General features: G+C 28.1%; 1 protein-coding gene across 1 annotated transcript in view; it reads right to left on the minus strand.

Moving 5' to 3' along the window:
• LOC107449771 (E3 ubiquitin-protein ligase AMFR) overlaps positions 1 to 14,406 on the minus strand; it is a 166,399-nt gene that overhangs the window by 20,472 nt on the left and 131,521 nt on the right. Inside the window, exon 9 of the mRNA XM_043041501.2 lies at positions 5,174 to 5,343. Within this exon, the coding sequence (XP_042897435.1) occupies positions 5,174 to 5,343 (170 nt within the window). The remainder of the gene's footprint in view (positions 1 to 5,173; positions 5,344 to 14,406) is intronic.

Genomic DNA, 14,406 nt, shown 5'->3' on the forward strand with positions numbered 1-14,406 from the left:
ATATATATATATATATATATATACACACACATACACATACAGGGTATCTGATATATTTTAGATTTTCAAATTCATGACTAATTCCGAGAATTTTTTGACTTAAGGAAGTTACTATTTTCTCTGACAAAAACACAAGAAATTTAAAAAAGCCTTATAATAACAGAAATTGAAAATTGAAATGATAGGTATAACCAAAACTGTTATACCCTGCATCTTCATATTTAAAGATTGTAAATTTAGAAAAACAGAGTAAAGAAAGAGATGAATCAATAAATTAGCTGAAAAAAATACAAAAGCAAAGCAAAAAAATTTTTTCTGCAGAATTATATTCTAAAGATACTTTTCTTGTTCATCAGAAAGGAAAGGAATACTCCTTATTTGTCTGTTCTCATTTCGGAATTAAAAAAATTAGCCAATGGCTGGCTTGCTTCAGCAAGAAATTTAAATTGATAAAATAAAAAAATAAATAATAATTCTGAAATCACAGAAGTTTAAAAGATAATTTGCTATAGAAATGATGATTTTTGTTTCATTTTTTGAAAGAAAACAATAACTTTCAAAGAACATGATAAAAACATTTTATATTTTAATAAAATATGACTGAGTGGGGATTTTATTACAAATTCAGACATTCGGAAAACCACGAAATGGTGGTGGGGGATAGTTTTAAATTCTATTTTAAAAATAAGATTTTTCAGCGACCTAAATCCATGACTTTCCAGGTGCACGGATGTATGTGCGTGTGTATAGATATATATATATATATCAGGGATGAGAGTAGTCAGAAAGTAAAAAAGAGGAAATCCAAAAAACAAACAAAAAGGAAAAAATAAAGAAAAAAAAGAAATATATATATATATAAACAAAAATTTGACAAAAAAGTGCGATTTTTAAACTTGTAAACCATGCGAATATAAATNAGAAAAAAAAGTGAAAATAAATTTAACTAAAATATAAATGTAATCACTAAATCTTAAAATGGAAAAATAAAAAAATATTTGAAACATTTAAAAAAAAAAATTATAAATTTAAAATTATAATTTATCAATAGAAGAGGGAACAAGTAATGTTATAATTTTTAATTTATTCAAATTTGACATAATTTTAAGTCAAATATTGAGAAAATTATAAACAAGAAAAATAAAGTCACAAAAGTATAGAAAAACAATAAATTTTGAAATCTGAAAAATTAATATTAAATCAATGAAATGGCAATATATATATTAAGTCTGTTTTAATAAGTCGTGCGGATAAAATTATTAAATTATAGAATAATTAATTAATGATTTGAATTTAAATTGGATGCGCTTTAAATCACACAAAAATAAAGAAAACACAATAGAATGGAGAAAAAAAAGATTTAATTTAATAATGAATAAATACTAATCTAACATTATCTGAAACCAATTAAAAGGAAAGCACCTTTATGATTTAAAATTTTTTTAAACTAAAATAAAGCACTGTTAACATATCACATGATTATAAAACTTTTAAATTAATATTACATTTTAAATAGTGAAAATTTATCAAATTATCAATTAACTGAAGGAAAAGTAATAAATTTTGTATTTACTTTTAGAAAGAAGGAAAAAGTAACTCTAATCTGAAATTGCTGATTGCAAAATTAAGATGTAAAGAAAAAGGCAGAAATATCAATCATTCTACCAAATGGTGAACATTGCTGGTCTAGTTATCAGTTTATATCCACAGTCACCAGATTGCTTTGACAGGTAAATTCCACCCTGTGTCAGTAGAAAATGCTTGTCATTACTAACTGCTATTACATTGCTAACTGCTTATGTCATTAAAAGGTGATTCGTTTAATGGCAGATGAAACATTTTTTCGTGTTCCTTTTCTCATATTTATGTTTTGTTCCGAATGCTTCTCCATTTGTAGTAAAACCATTTTTTTAATTTTGATACGCACTTTCCTACTCTCCCAGGATTTTTGAAATTTCATCCATTTGTATATCATGTTGGATATTCAGGATTTCTTTTATTTTGGAAAACTTTCCGCGCAAACCTCTAACAGTATAAAAAAAACAAGTTATTTTTCAGAAATTTCCAGTGAAGAGCACTTTGTTTGAAGCTCGTGTGATCGCGGTATAGAGTCTGAAAAATGTTCCTTTTTTTACATTTCAAGACTCATTATTTTCATCGATTTTACAATCTTCAGTTTTACCGGTAAAGGTGTTTTGAATTTTTTCCCACAGAATTTTAGCACTTGTCTCATTTGCAAACTAAAGACTATGGTCAGCAGAAAGCAAAAGTTGAATATACGACACAGCAACCATCATCATTTCTTGCTCATCTTCCCTGGGGCAGACATTACGGCCTTCTTAAATTATAAGTTTCATGTATTTTCTAACAAAACATTTATGTGATGCTTTATTATTTTAAATAATTTAACTTCCATGAATCCTAATGAAACATATAAATTGATATAACGAAACGATATCTTGCAGCATTAAAATATAAAACAGCGTTCATCAAACTTTTATAGGTGTATAAATATTTAATATTAAACCATTGGGTAATCATTTGATTGCAATATGTCGAGCGGTAATGATTATGTTGAATTTTCTGTATCACAAAGTATTAAAGCAATGTGGCTTTAAAAAATGGTGGTTTCACTATTCAGGGTGCGTAGCCAACTCTCTCAACAAAAATTAAGCACCTTTTAAACAATTTTTAAGCACTCAAAAAATATTTTAAAGCACTATCAGTGTTTTCATCATAGAAAAAAAATGGGTGAGAATTTCTCACCCTTTCTCAAAAACAGGGAGAGATTTCAGAAAGTTAAGTGAGATTTCTAAAAACTAAAAAAAACACAAAAACTCTTGAAAAAAAAAATCATTTCCTTAATTATAATACATTTTTAATGCCTTCTATTTTTCAAAGCATTGAATATTTTTGCTGCATCATCATAGAAGATTTTGCTTTTACAATGTATTTTTCCATTTTACAACAGTGCATAAAAAACTTGAACGTCTTACATGAGGAAACCTTACCTACGGTAAACACGTGGTTGCAGAGAAATGTGTTCTGAAAGGGGTTCCGTGGTTCGGAAGGGTAGGGCAGATGTTGAAAATAATGAAAGATCCAGGAAGAAAAGTGAAAGGGATTTTACTCTAAATAGCGTAATGCGAAGCTTTTTCCAAAATGCAAATTTTGAAATTGATTTATAGAATGAGCCAATTTCTCGCGGTAATAATTTTTTAATTCGAGAAAGAAAAAAAAATATGAGAGATTCTCGCGCTGTAGTGAAAACACTGACTATATACATTAACAAAAGTCAAAATAATTTTCAAAGACTTTAGATGATCATGAGAAAATAACTAGTTTCTGACAAAGAATTCTTTTCCTGATTGTATTACCCACGCTAAAACGATCAAGACTTTTGGGTTCAATCTCAGAGGGTGGAAAATGAAGTCTGAAATTGAGGATATCTTGCAAAATGCAGCAGAGTTGCGCATGAGTGTGTAAGAATCTCACAGAACCCAGCTCAGTAAACGCACATGTGGTCTCCCAAGTATTTCATCTAACATGATTGGGGTGCTATCATACGTTGCGGGTCGACGGTGCGCCGAAATGGATTGTGGTTGAATGATTTGTGGAAACGTTGAATAGAACAAAAGTGAAAACCACGGTTTTGCATCAATACAGCGAAGGAAAAATTCTCATTTTCGAAAAGGAAAAATTAAGCACTTTTTAAAAATATCCCATGAAAAAAGCATCTTTAAGCACTTTTTAAAAATGCTACACCCCATGTTATTAGTATCTTTTAGCATGAGCAAATTTAGCTACTGATTTTAAAATAAGAAATCATGTCCTGACATTGATACACAAGCAGAAAAAAAAATTTAGGCTAGTAAAAGAGAATCAAATTTAGGCAAGTAAAAGAGGATCAAATTTCGTTAAGTAAAAAGACAAGAAAAAGAGAATAAAATGTATTTCACAACAGCCAATTCCATTTCTTTTCGTGTCAGCGAATATTTTGACAGATTCTTTCACCTGTTAAACCAATTAGTAGCAGGGTTCGTTGATTTAAATCATGATTAAAATCAAATGATTTTTTAAAAAAAATCATTGATTTAAATCATTGGTTCTCAACGGGGGCGATACCGCCCCCCAGGGGGGCGCTGGGACTATGCTGAGGGGCGGTGAGCTTGTTTTGGGCAGTAGGGGGGCGTTGGGTATGTTTTGGGCGGTAGGGGGGCGTTGAGCACGTCTTGTCATTCAAATTTAATTTTAAAACTTACAAATAAAATTATTAAATTAAGATTAATTTAATAAAAAATTTTATAATAAAGAAAAAAAGACTAAATTAATATAATAAATCAAGATTATCCTATACACTATTTGAAACAGCAATAAAACGAACTTATACGGCACCTATTCTTCGATCCGAACCAACACAGCTCAGCGCATGAGCCAGTAGTTTTTGTCTCTGACTCATTCAAGCCATTTGGTGCAAATTGCAGTACATGCGCTTTCAGTATGAATGTTTGATTGGACCCGTGTTTCTTATAATGGTTTTCATTAGTTTTCTTGCGGTTTTTTCCCCAGTTTCGATTAGATCTCATAGTTTATTTGGCCAGGTAAGTACGCGAATTAGTTCTTTATAGTATCATAAATCATTTATTAATTTTGAGAAATAGTTGATTTTCTTTCATCGTTTGTATTTCGCTGNAAAAAAAAAGAGATCACAATTTTAAATTAAAATTATGGTGTGCTAATTGAAACTTTGTGTTACTAGTTAAAGTAGTATTCTTTAAATTATCTATTTTATCTTGTCTTTTAATTTCAATCATGCCCTTGTATCAAAATGGTCGCTATGCATTATAATGAAAAATTATTTTAGCAAGTTAGAGCTTCTAAAATATTGTTATAATATAGTTTTAATTTTGATTAAACATTTATAAGGTTTTTTTAATCATAAATTAAAGCTCTTATAGTGTTTTGAATAGAAATCAAAAAAATCTGATATAAATCAAAATAATCCGATTTAAATCAAAATAATCCGATTTGTTCGATTTTTTTAAAGAAAAATAAAAAAAATCACGAACCCTGATTAGTAGTTACATTTCAGACAGGGCTTGTTACTATACTAACAACTCAAATCGAATTTTCATCAAAAATCATGTAGTATATATATCCTATGTGACCTTACCTTCAAAGTTGAAATACTGATGTCCACTATCCCCTACTTCTCGATCCAGAATGTCTGAGTGGTCGAAATCTTGAGGAGTAGCCATATTTCTTTCAATGCTGTCATCACTCAGTGCTTTGCGACACGTCGGACACGACGTGTCCTGTTCCAGCCACGATCGCAGGCAGGCGCTGTGGGCGAAATGTTAGCAGTTAATACACACCTTCACTGAATTTTCTTCAATTGGACTTCAATAATAGAAATCATTCGGAAAAGGATCGACATCAGATGATAGAAATTTCTGGATATCGTTTTTTACTCTAAGCTAGTGTTTCCCAAAGTGTGGTACGTGTACCCCTAGGGGTACGGGAACAGTTTAGCAGGGGTACGCGATCTTATGCGAAATATCTAGCAACAAACGAAAATTTCTTAAAATTTTATTTTATGATTACGTATTTTTGTATTGGCTATTTTTTGCAGAGTTAACAGTTAATAATGACTGGTGTCAACAGCCAGTTCTGATTTTTAACTTTTGAGCAATTTTTTTATAGTAAAAAATACATTCATTTTTTTATTAGTGGTACACAGCATTACCACTTGCCGACCAAACCGCTACCGTGCTGACCAAACCGCTACCTGCAGATTTGTCAGTGGGCATACTAGGAGCCTCACTTTCAGATGACAAATTAAACTTTTTCCATCTTGTAAAAAGTGCAACTCCAGCGAGGCTAGTCCTCACCATCTATTGCCTGGATTTCACCATGGAAGAGGTTCTTGAGAGACCTCTACTTTTCCTCGAATTTTTGAAGACTCACGGCCTCATGGATCTGGTATAGCTCCGCTATCCCAGCTGGGATTGGAAACAATTACACATTGCTCTAAGCAACTCAATAAACTCAAAATTGAAGGGACATTTTAATAAAAGACACTATTAAAATATAGTTTTTTTAAAAATAATTTTGTTTTTATAGGACCACTTAATGAATGTCTTTTTTTAAAAATAGAAATAAAGATATTTTATTTCAAAGTATATTTTTATTATACTGCCTCAGGTAGAAAATAAATTTTAAAATTAATTAAAAAATAAATTTTACTAAATTGGAGATTAACATCAAAATAATTATTTTATTTGCCTTCAACAAATGTTTTATCAAAATCTCTTACTGCCTTTTACTTTTTTTAAAAAATTATTTTGGTTTATTTATTGATTTACTTATTTTTTTCATTTATATCAAAAGGTTAATGTAATAAAAAGTGCAAGAGTGAAAAAATAATTGATTTAATAGTCAACTATAAGAATAGTTTGTCTAAAGTAAGAACTCCCGAATATGGTAATTGGCAGCGAATATGGTAATAAGGTAAAACTAATACAGTAGGGGTGTGGAGTTACTATTTAGGACAGGTTTGGCATTTCTTCAGTCTATTGAATTAGCCCTAGAGAGAAGAGATGCTAACCTCCCTAAAATGCGCTATTTTTGTTTCCATAACAGTAGACGGTTCCAGACTTTGTGACCAGGGGAGTTCTTTCAGTAGACAAACTATAGGTAAGTCTGTTATCCAATATATTGGTCATATACAAACATTATATCATTTTTATTAAGCACCTTCCCTAAACATAACGACAAATTTTAAATTCAATACAAAATATATAACAATGTATATTAAAAATATTGGATTTTTAAAACTATGTGAAAACTAAAAGCAAAAAAAAAAAAAAAAAAAAAAAAAAAAAAAAAAAAAAAAAAACTGATAAAGAAAAAAAAAAACCAGATGGAAGTAAATACTAAAAAAAAGCGTCAAAAAGTAAATACTGAAATGCGCAATTTGAATTTCCCACATTATAAGAAATATACTGCAGCCACATCTAGAATTATGTATTGATATCAAACTTACTCATATATTCTTTTTGTATAGAAAAATAAACTTTTTTAAAGTTTAGATAAATATCTTTGTAGATAGTTATTGTAGATTATTTAACTAGTATTTCTATATAGTTGAAAACATTGTAAAAACAATTTAGGGTGCTAAAGTTTGTTATTTCGGTATCCTTCCCGTAAATGGAAAAACTTTTTAGTCCCAAGACTGTCCACTTAGCGGAGGTTTCACTGTATACACACAAAATGTTTTGATGTCTGATAGTTTTATATATCTGTATTTCCACAATAGGAATTTTTCACCCTTGCATTATTTTTATCTTTTGAATCGATTTATTTTTACTTTTTAAATAACTTTATTCTCAATGCATATAAATTATTTTTGAAGAATCTTATAGTTTGTTTGCAACAAAATATAGTAATTTGTTTTGTAAGGTATATATGCACCTAACAAATTATTTTTGTCTGCAATTAAATTTCAACAAGGGAAATCTTTAAAATATAAATATTGTTTTAAATGATTTTAATTCTTATGATTTTTAAAATTAGAAATTACTCTTTATACTTTTTATGAGTGGTCTTTCACTATCACACAGTACGTCATTTATACCTCAAATAGCTTGATTTCATTCTTATATTCTTTTTTGTTCTGCTACGAAACTAAAAACAAACTTACTGGATAACTAAAAACTAAACAAAACTAAATAAAACAAACTTACAGGACTGTAATAAACGTAATTAACACATTTCTAAAGAGCATGTTGTTACCACTTACATAAAACTAAATCATATCAGGGCATGAATTCTATTTCACAAATTCACTTGACATTGAAAAAATATATATATCGTTCTTACAATATTTAGCCCGTGCCAATCCTATGTGATACAAAATATACTTTTATGCGCCAAATATATGCCGAACAAAACATACATTTATATTTATTTTCAATTTTTTAAAATTCAAGTTTTATTTATTTCGGTAATTTTAAAACAAATTAATGAGTTGCAAAACACTGGTAGTAGAAATATTCAAACTTTTTATTGAAATGCAATTTCCATCATATTTTGTTTAAGACTAATCAATTTAGATTCCTTAATTTTAATTCTTAGGTGCTTCCATTTAAGATAACCGTCTTTCCCACTAATACAGTAAAACCTCGGTACAACAATATTTTGCGGACCAAACAAATATTGTTGTAGAGAGATATGTTATATAGAGGACCTACATACTTTGGAGACACAATAAGATTTTTTTAAAAATTTTTATGTTATATATGTATTAACTATAAATATATTTATATATTAACTATAAATATATTTATATATTATGTAAAAAATTAATTTGCAGAGTGTCAATAATTATTAAATATTAAAAACAATTGAAATAATGAATAACATCGTAAAATAACAGCAGAATCATACCTGAAAATGGTTTTTATTGAAAATAATCAGATATTTTTGTTTGCTTATACAATTTTTTTTACCGTTAAGTCAACCAACAAAGTATGCATCGAATCCAAAGCAGGAAAATGATTTTCGTTTGTGATTAGTGCCCCATCCACCCTCTATGAAAAAATTATCTTTCAGGTGTATTTGAGGTACATCAAAACATTTTCTTTTATATATTTGCGATTTGTTAAAGAAACCTATGAAGGGATGAGAATTGTCTGTTTTTTCACTTTATGATTTCCAAAAGACTTCTTTTTTTTTTTTCAATTTGAATCAGATATCAATAGGGAAAAAATTGGATATCAGGGAAACTAAATTTGGCATTTCATTACAGAGCGGAAAAAATAGTGTATTTTTTCCCTCGTATAAAGGGATTATTACTGACAAGAATCAAATTTTCAGAACTCTTAAACATTTCCCATTTTGAAAAAACTGAGGATTTCAGAGTAAATTGTCAGGACTAAAGTGATTCATTAAGTGATTATTAAAAAGATGCGATTCGGAATTCACAGATTTTATTAATATATAAAAACTAAAATCGAAATTTTAAATATGGTGGATGCCCCAAACTGTTGAGGATGCGATCGACAAAAAGTAATTTTACAAATGCGATATTTGAAATTTCCCGTGTATGATAATGTAGCTTAAAAAAAAACTCATGAAAATCACTTACAATAGCTGACAAAAATGCGATCATAAATCTGCAGGTAAATCGTCAATAATTGAGTGCGAAATGCGTGTCACATGAAATAATATAGTATTATAACATCGAGATTTTAAAAACCAAGCAAAAATCAGTTTTAATAACTACCGAAAAAAATATCGGAAAAACCACACGGATTCACTCGAGAATGAGTCACTAATGGTGTGGATTGAGAAATGATTGCTCAATCAAATGCGTGAATCGAAATTTGCGGTATGTTATAATGGCACATTAAAATATCGAGATTTTAAAAACCATCTAACAGCTGCGAAGGCAAAATCATATGAATTTATTCGTTATTGATTGAAAGTGACGTTAATGATCGTTAATTTGCTTTTTTTTTTCTTTGAATAAGGATGTTTGTTTACTGTAAAATTCACTGCTTGCCGAAGTACCGACCATTTCGGATATGGGACTTTCCACTAGAAATGCTATTCAGTAAATGGAGCTGAAGAGAAAATTTTTGGAGTTAAAATAACATAAACAAGGAAACTTTAGTAAAAAAATATAAAACATCGATAACTTCAGATGATTAAATAAGTGTTGATCAAAAATTAAATTTAGTACCCCACTTTCGACTTTCATTCTGGTAAAGTTTTTAGCATTACAACATTGTAATTCATTTCTTTTGTCACTCAAAACTGACACTTAAAAACAAGACAAATATCACATCAAACAGAACATTTGAAAGACTATCAAACAATGGCGTTTTGACGTATATAGATTGCAAGACCAAATTTACGTATTAGCTTAGGGGCTGAGAACTACAGGGGTTTCCAACATTTAAATATCTTTTTTTAGCCTCGCTGGGACCTGTTCAAAATTTGCATGGGTCCCCAAAACCCAAAATATATTTTAATTGCGTGGCACTGTTCATAGTTGGCAAATCAACAAAAAGGATTCCTCCACAACTTTGTTGTCTGCCCCCCCCCTCTAATTATTGTGCTTTCTAGCCTTTCTTGGTTTCGAATTTCTAAGACCATCTTCATATGAAAACATTAACTAAATTAGAGGATGTTTTAGATTGATGTCGCACACAGGGTTGGGTTTTTACAGGTAAAAACCAGGTAAATAGTATTAAGTGATGTGATTCATTGGCAAATAATGGTTTATTATTTATAACTAAAAGGAATGTCTATTATTTCTATATTATAGATCAGGGGTGGCCAAGCTCCTTGATAGTTGAGCCATTTTTCAAAAGTTAAAATTTTCTGCGAGCAGCAATTAAATACGTATTCAAAAGGTATGCAAAAAAGGTCTTAAAGCAAAAGGAGATATAANAACTATCTTTATGGTTAATTATTTATAACTAAAAGGAATGTATATTATTCCTATATTATAGATCAGGGGTGGCCAAGCTCCTTGATAGTTGAGCCATTTTTCAAAAGTTAAAATTTTCTGCGAGCAGCAATTAAATACGTATTCAAAAGGTATGCAAAAAAGGTCTTAAAGCAAAAGGTCATATAAGCAAAAGTACAACATATGTGTATTGAATTTAAATATTAAAAATTAAACATATTTATTTTACTTGATAATTCTTTAAAATTTGGTGAATAAGTGGTGACAGCACTTCTCAGTAATTCTTTTAGATGCTAGTTAGTTAATACTGATCGGTTTTTGGATTTCACGAATTTTGAAGTGTAATAAAATGATTCACACAAGTGGCTGTTCCGAATATTGAAATAATTCTACAATCAACCTTTTTTAATTCAGGATACTTCGATTCTGGTTCAAATTTCCAAAATTCAGTACTCGACGTCGACTTATATTCTAATTGTAAAGATTGATCTTCTAGCATCTCTATTAATTCTAATTCTCCAGATGCTTTTTGTGTCATAATTATATTGGAAATGGAAAACTCACCTTGAATTGAACAGCGTTACACTTAGTCTTTCATATTTGTTCTCAGTAATATAAAAGACATTTTGAAACACATACGGAACGATAATAATTTTTAAAAATATAATAGCACAAAATTTAAAAATGAACTCTGGTACGTTTATCGAGAGCCACAAATAATCCATCAAAGAGCCGCAGGTTGGCCACCTCTGTTGTAGATAATGATAGGTAATGTTGGATAAATGTTTATCTATATACAGATAGATGTGCAACTAACCATTGGACAAGTGACAAGATGAATTGATAGTGAAAATAATTTTGTTTTAAAAGAAGGTGATGGATTTTTTATTTTACTTTTAATATTAAAAATCTTGGAAAACTGAAAAATTTATTAAATTTTCAATGAAAGCTAATAACCATTAATTTAATATTATAATAATTTAAAAAAATTATTCCACTTCAGATAGATTAGGGTCATTGTATACCACAACATTATTATATACATCTATATTTAAAATATAAACAAAATATGAACATACACTAAAAAATATACAAACAAAAACAACGTCAAATAACCAGAAAGCTTAAGTAAGCAGACTTCTGTTTTTTTTTCTTCAAACCAAAAATTATATATTTTTTTATCCAAAAATTATTATTATTGTTTTTAAGAAGATAAGTCGGAACATCCAAAAGTCTACAGTAGTAATAAAGGTGATGTAAAATACCGATCAGTTTTGATATTCAATTCAAGGGAGAAAAAAATATTTCACTAAGCATATATACTTTTAAGATCACACGTTTCCAAAATAATCATTTGTTCAGATTAAATAAAATTTTTAAAAATGAAATGTTGCTTTTCTTTTCCTACGAAGATTTTCAAAATCTGAGGAACAATAAAAATTATTATGAATCAATGATGCATACAGCTGAAATAAAAGCAAAAAATTTATCGCCTAAATATGTTAGCTTCATTAACATTTAGGTCTGAGATTGCAAGAAGAATACCAAGTGAAATGATGATCTCTTTTCTGAATTGATACCAAAAATAACTAAAAATAAAAAATAAAAACATGGTAAATACAATGCCAATCCTGATCACACATTGCCTGACCCCGAGGACAAATTTCCCCCACCTACTTTAGAATTAGGATTTATTTTAATTAAAAAATTTCCTTTTATCCCCCTTTTTTATAACTTTTTTTTCTGTTTTTATAAATATTTAGCAATTTTCTGCAATTACCCCAATTCGTATCAGAATTTTCAGATAAAATAAATTTTCAATTAAAAAAATTAATTAGAAATGTATAAGAGCAAAAAATTTTTAAGCAAGGATTTTGCAAGTAAAATGAATAAGCTTAAAATGTGTTTCTGTCGTAAATTTTTTCCCCTTCTTGTTTATGAGTTGTACAATGGAAGTAAAATTTGACATTATATCCTCATCACAATCAATATGCTTCTTAACTATATTTATAAATAATATTTTCAAAAGCTCTTCCTGTAAGTCAAACATATACCTTAAATCCATCGCTGTAATAATAAAGTTGATTTAAATCAGCTTGATTTAAATCAACTGATTTTTTTTATATATATTGATAGTACAGTACAATCTAAACTAAGTAATCGCTTAGGAAATAAGAAAGCTGGAAAACTTTTGTTTCTTTTTATACAGTTTAGCAACAAATAAAAAACTATTGTATATATGATATCCTTAATATTGTGTACATTAATTTCAAATCACAGAATGAAAATGCCTATGTTATTAAATTAAATAAACCAGAATTAGAATTGTGCTGTCTCTTTTATCAATAAGCATTTTTTTTTTATCATATGTTTACAGCATCTTTGACGTTATCCAATTTTCTATAACGAAATTTGGGAGAAAAAAAAACTAATGAGAACATAGATTTTACAAGAAGAATTTTTCCAGATGAACTTATCTATTTTGATACTTGATTAAAAATGAATATTTTAATATAAAAATATATAGATTAAATATTTACTTTTTGATGAATGACTACATTTTTTAACACAATCTCTTACATTTATTCTGTCATTTTAAAAGTCAAGAGAACAAAAAAAAAAGAAATCATAATTTTAAATTAAAATTACGGTTTGCTAATTGATACTTTGTATTAATAGTTAAAGTTTAAATTCTCTATTTTATCTAGTCTTTAAATTTCAATCATGCATTTGTTTCAAAATGGTTGCTATGCATTCAAAGCTACGTATTGTAATGAAAAATTGTTTCAGGCAGTTAGATATTCTAAAATATAGTTGTCATATAGTTTCAACATTAATTTAATTTTGATTAAACATTTATAAAGTTTTTTAATCATAAATCAAAGTTCTTACAGTGTATTTGAATTAAAAAAATCTGATTTTTTTGATTTTTTAAAAAAAATCACAAACTGTGGTTTAGTGGCACAAAGTCCAAATGAGGATATGCTGCGCCAGTCAGTATAGTTGAAATATCTCCCCAGGGGTTTGTCTAGGTTTTTCTGATATGTACCTATTTTGTGAAAATGTTGACATAATTCATGAAATTAAAAATGTTATTAAAAAATCTACACAAAAATATGGTAAAAATATGGATTTATCGTTTCTTACGAGACACAAAAATAAAATTTTAAGAAAAAGTATTTTGTGAAACTACAGTTTTTCCTAAACTTGAATTAATGAAAGTACCGCTAAACCAGAGTTCGTGATTTTTTTTTTTTATTTAAATCGCATTTTTTTGATTTTTATTCAAATACACTGTAAGAAATTTAATTTACAATTAAAAATACTTTATAAATGTTTAGTCAAAATTAAATTAACATTTAAACTATATTATAACAATATTTTAGGAGCTCTAACTAACTAAAATAATTTTTCGTTATAATGCATAGCTTTGAATGCAAGGCAAACATTTTGGAACAAATGCATGATTGAAATTTAAAGACTAGATGAAATAGAGAATTTAAAGATTACTTCAGGGGTCTGTTTAGGTTTTTCGGAGAGGCAACTATTTTGTGAAAATTTAAACATAATTTGTGAAAGTAAAAAATTATATTAAAAAATCAACACAAAAATATTGTAAAAATATGGATTTTTCGTTTCTTACAAGACACAAAAATAAAATTTTAAGAAAAAATATTTTGTGAATTTATTCTACAGTTTTTCCTAAAGTTGAATTTGTGAAGGTACTGCTAAACGGTAGTAAATTTGGCTTGGGCAGTAAATTTGGCTGTACTTTAACTATTAAAGCAAAGTTTCAATTTGCAAACCGTAATTTTAATTTAAAATTGCAATTCCTTTTTTTCCCCTCTTCATTTTTAAAATAACAAAATAAATGTAACAGATTGTGTTTATAAATGTAGTCATTCATCAAAAAATAAATAAATATTTAA

The sequence above is a fragment of the Parasteatoda tepidariorum genome, chromosome 10, assembly GCF_043381705.1.
Source record: "Parasteatoda tepidariorum isolate YZ-2023 chromosome 10, CAS_Ptep_4.0, whole genome shotgun sequence".
NCBI lineage: Eukaryota > Metazoa > Arthropoda > Arachnida > Araneae > Theridiidae > Parasteatoda > Parasteatoda tepidariorum.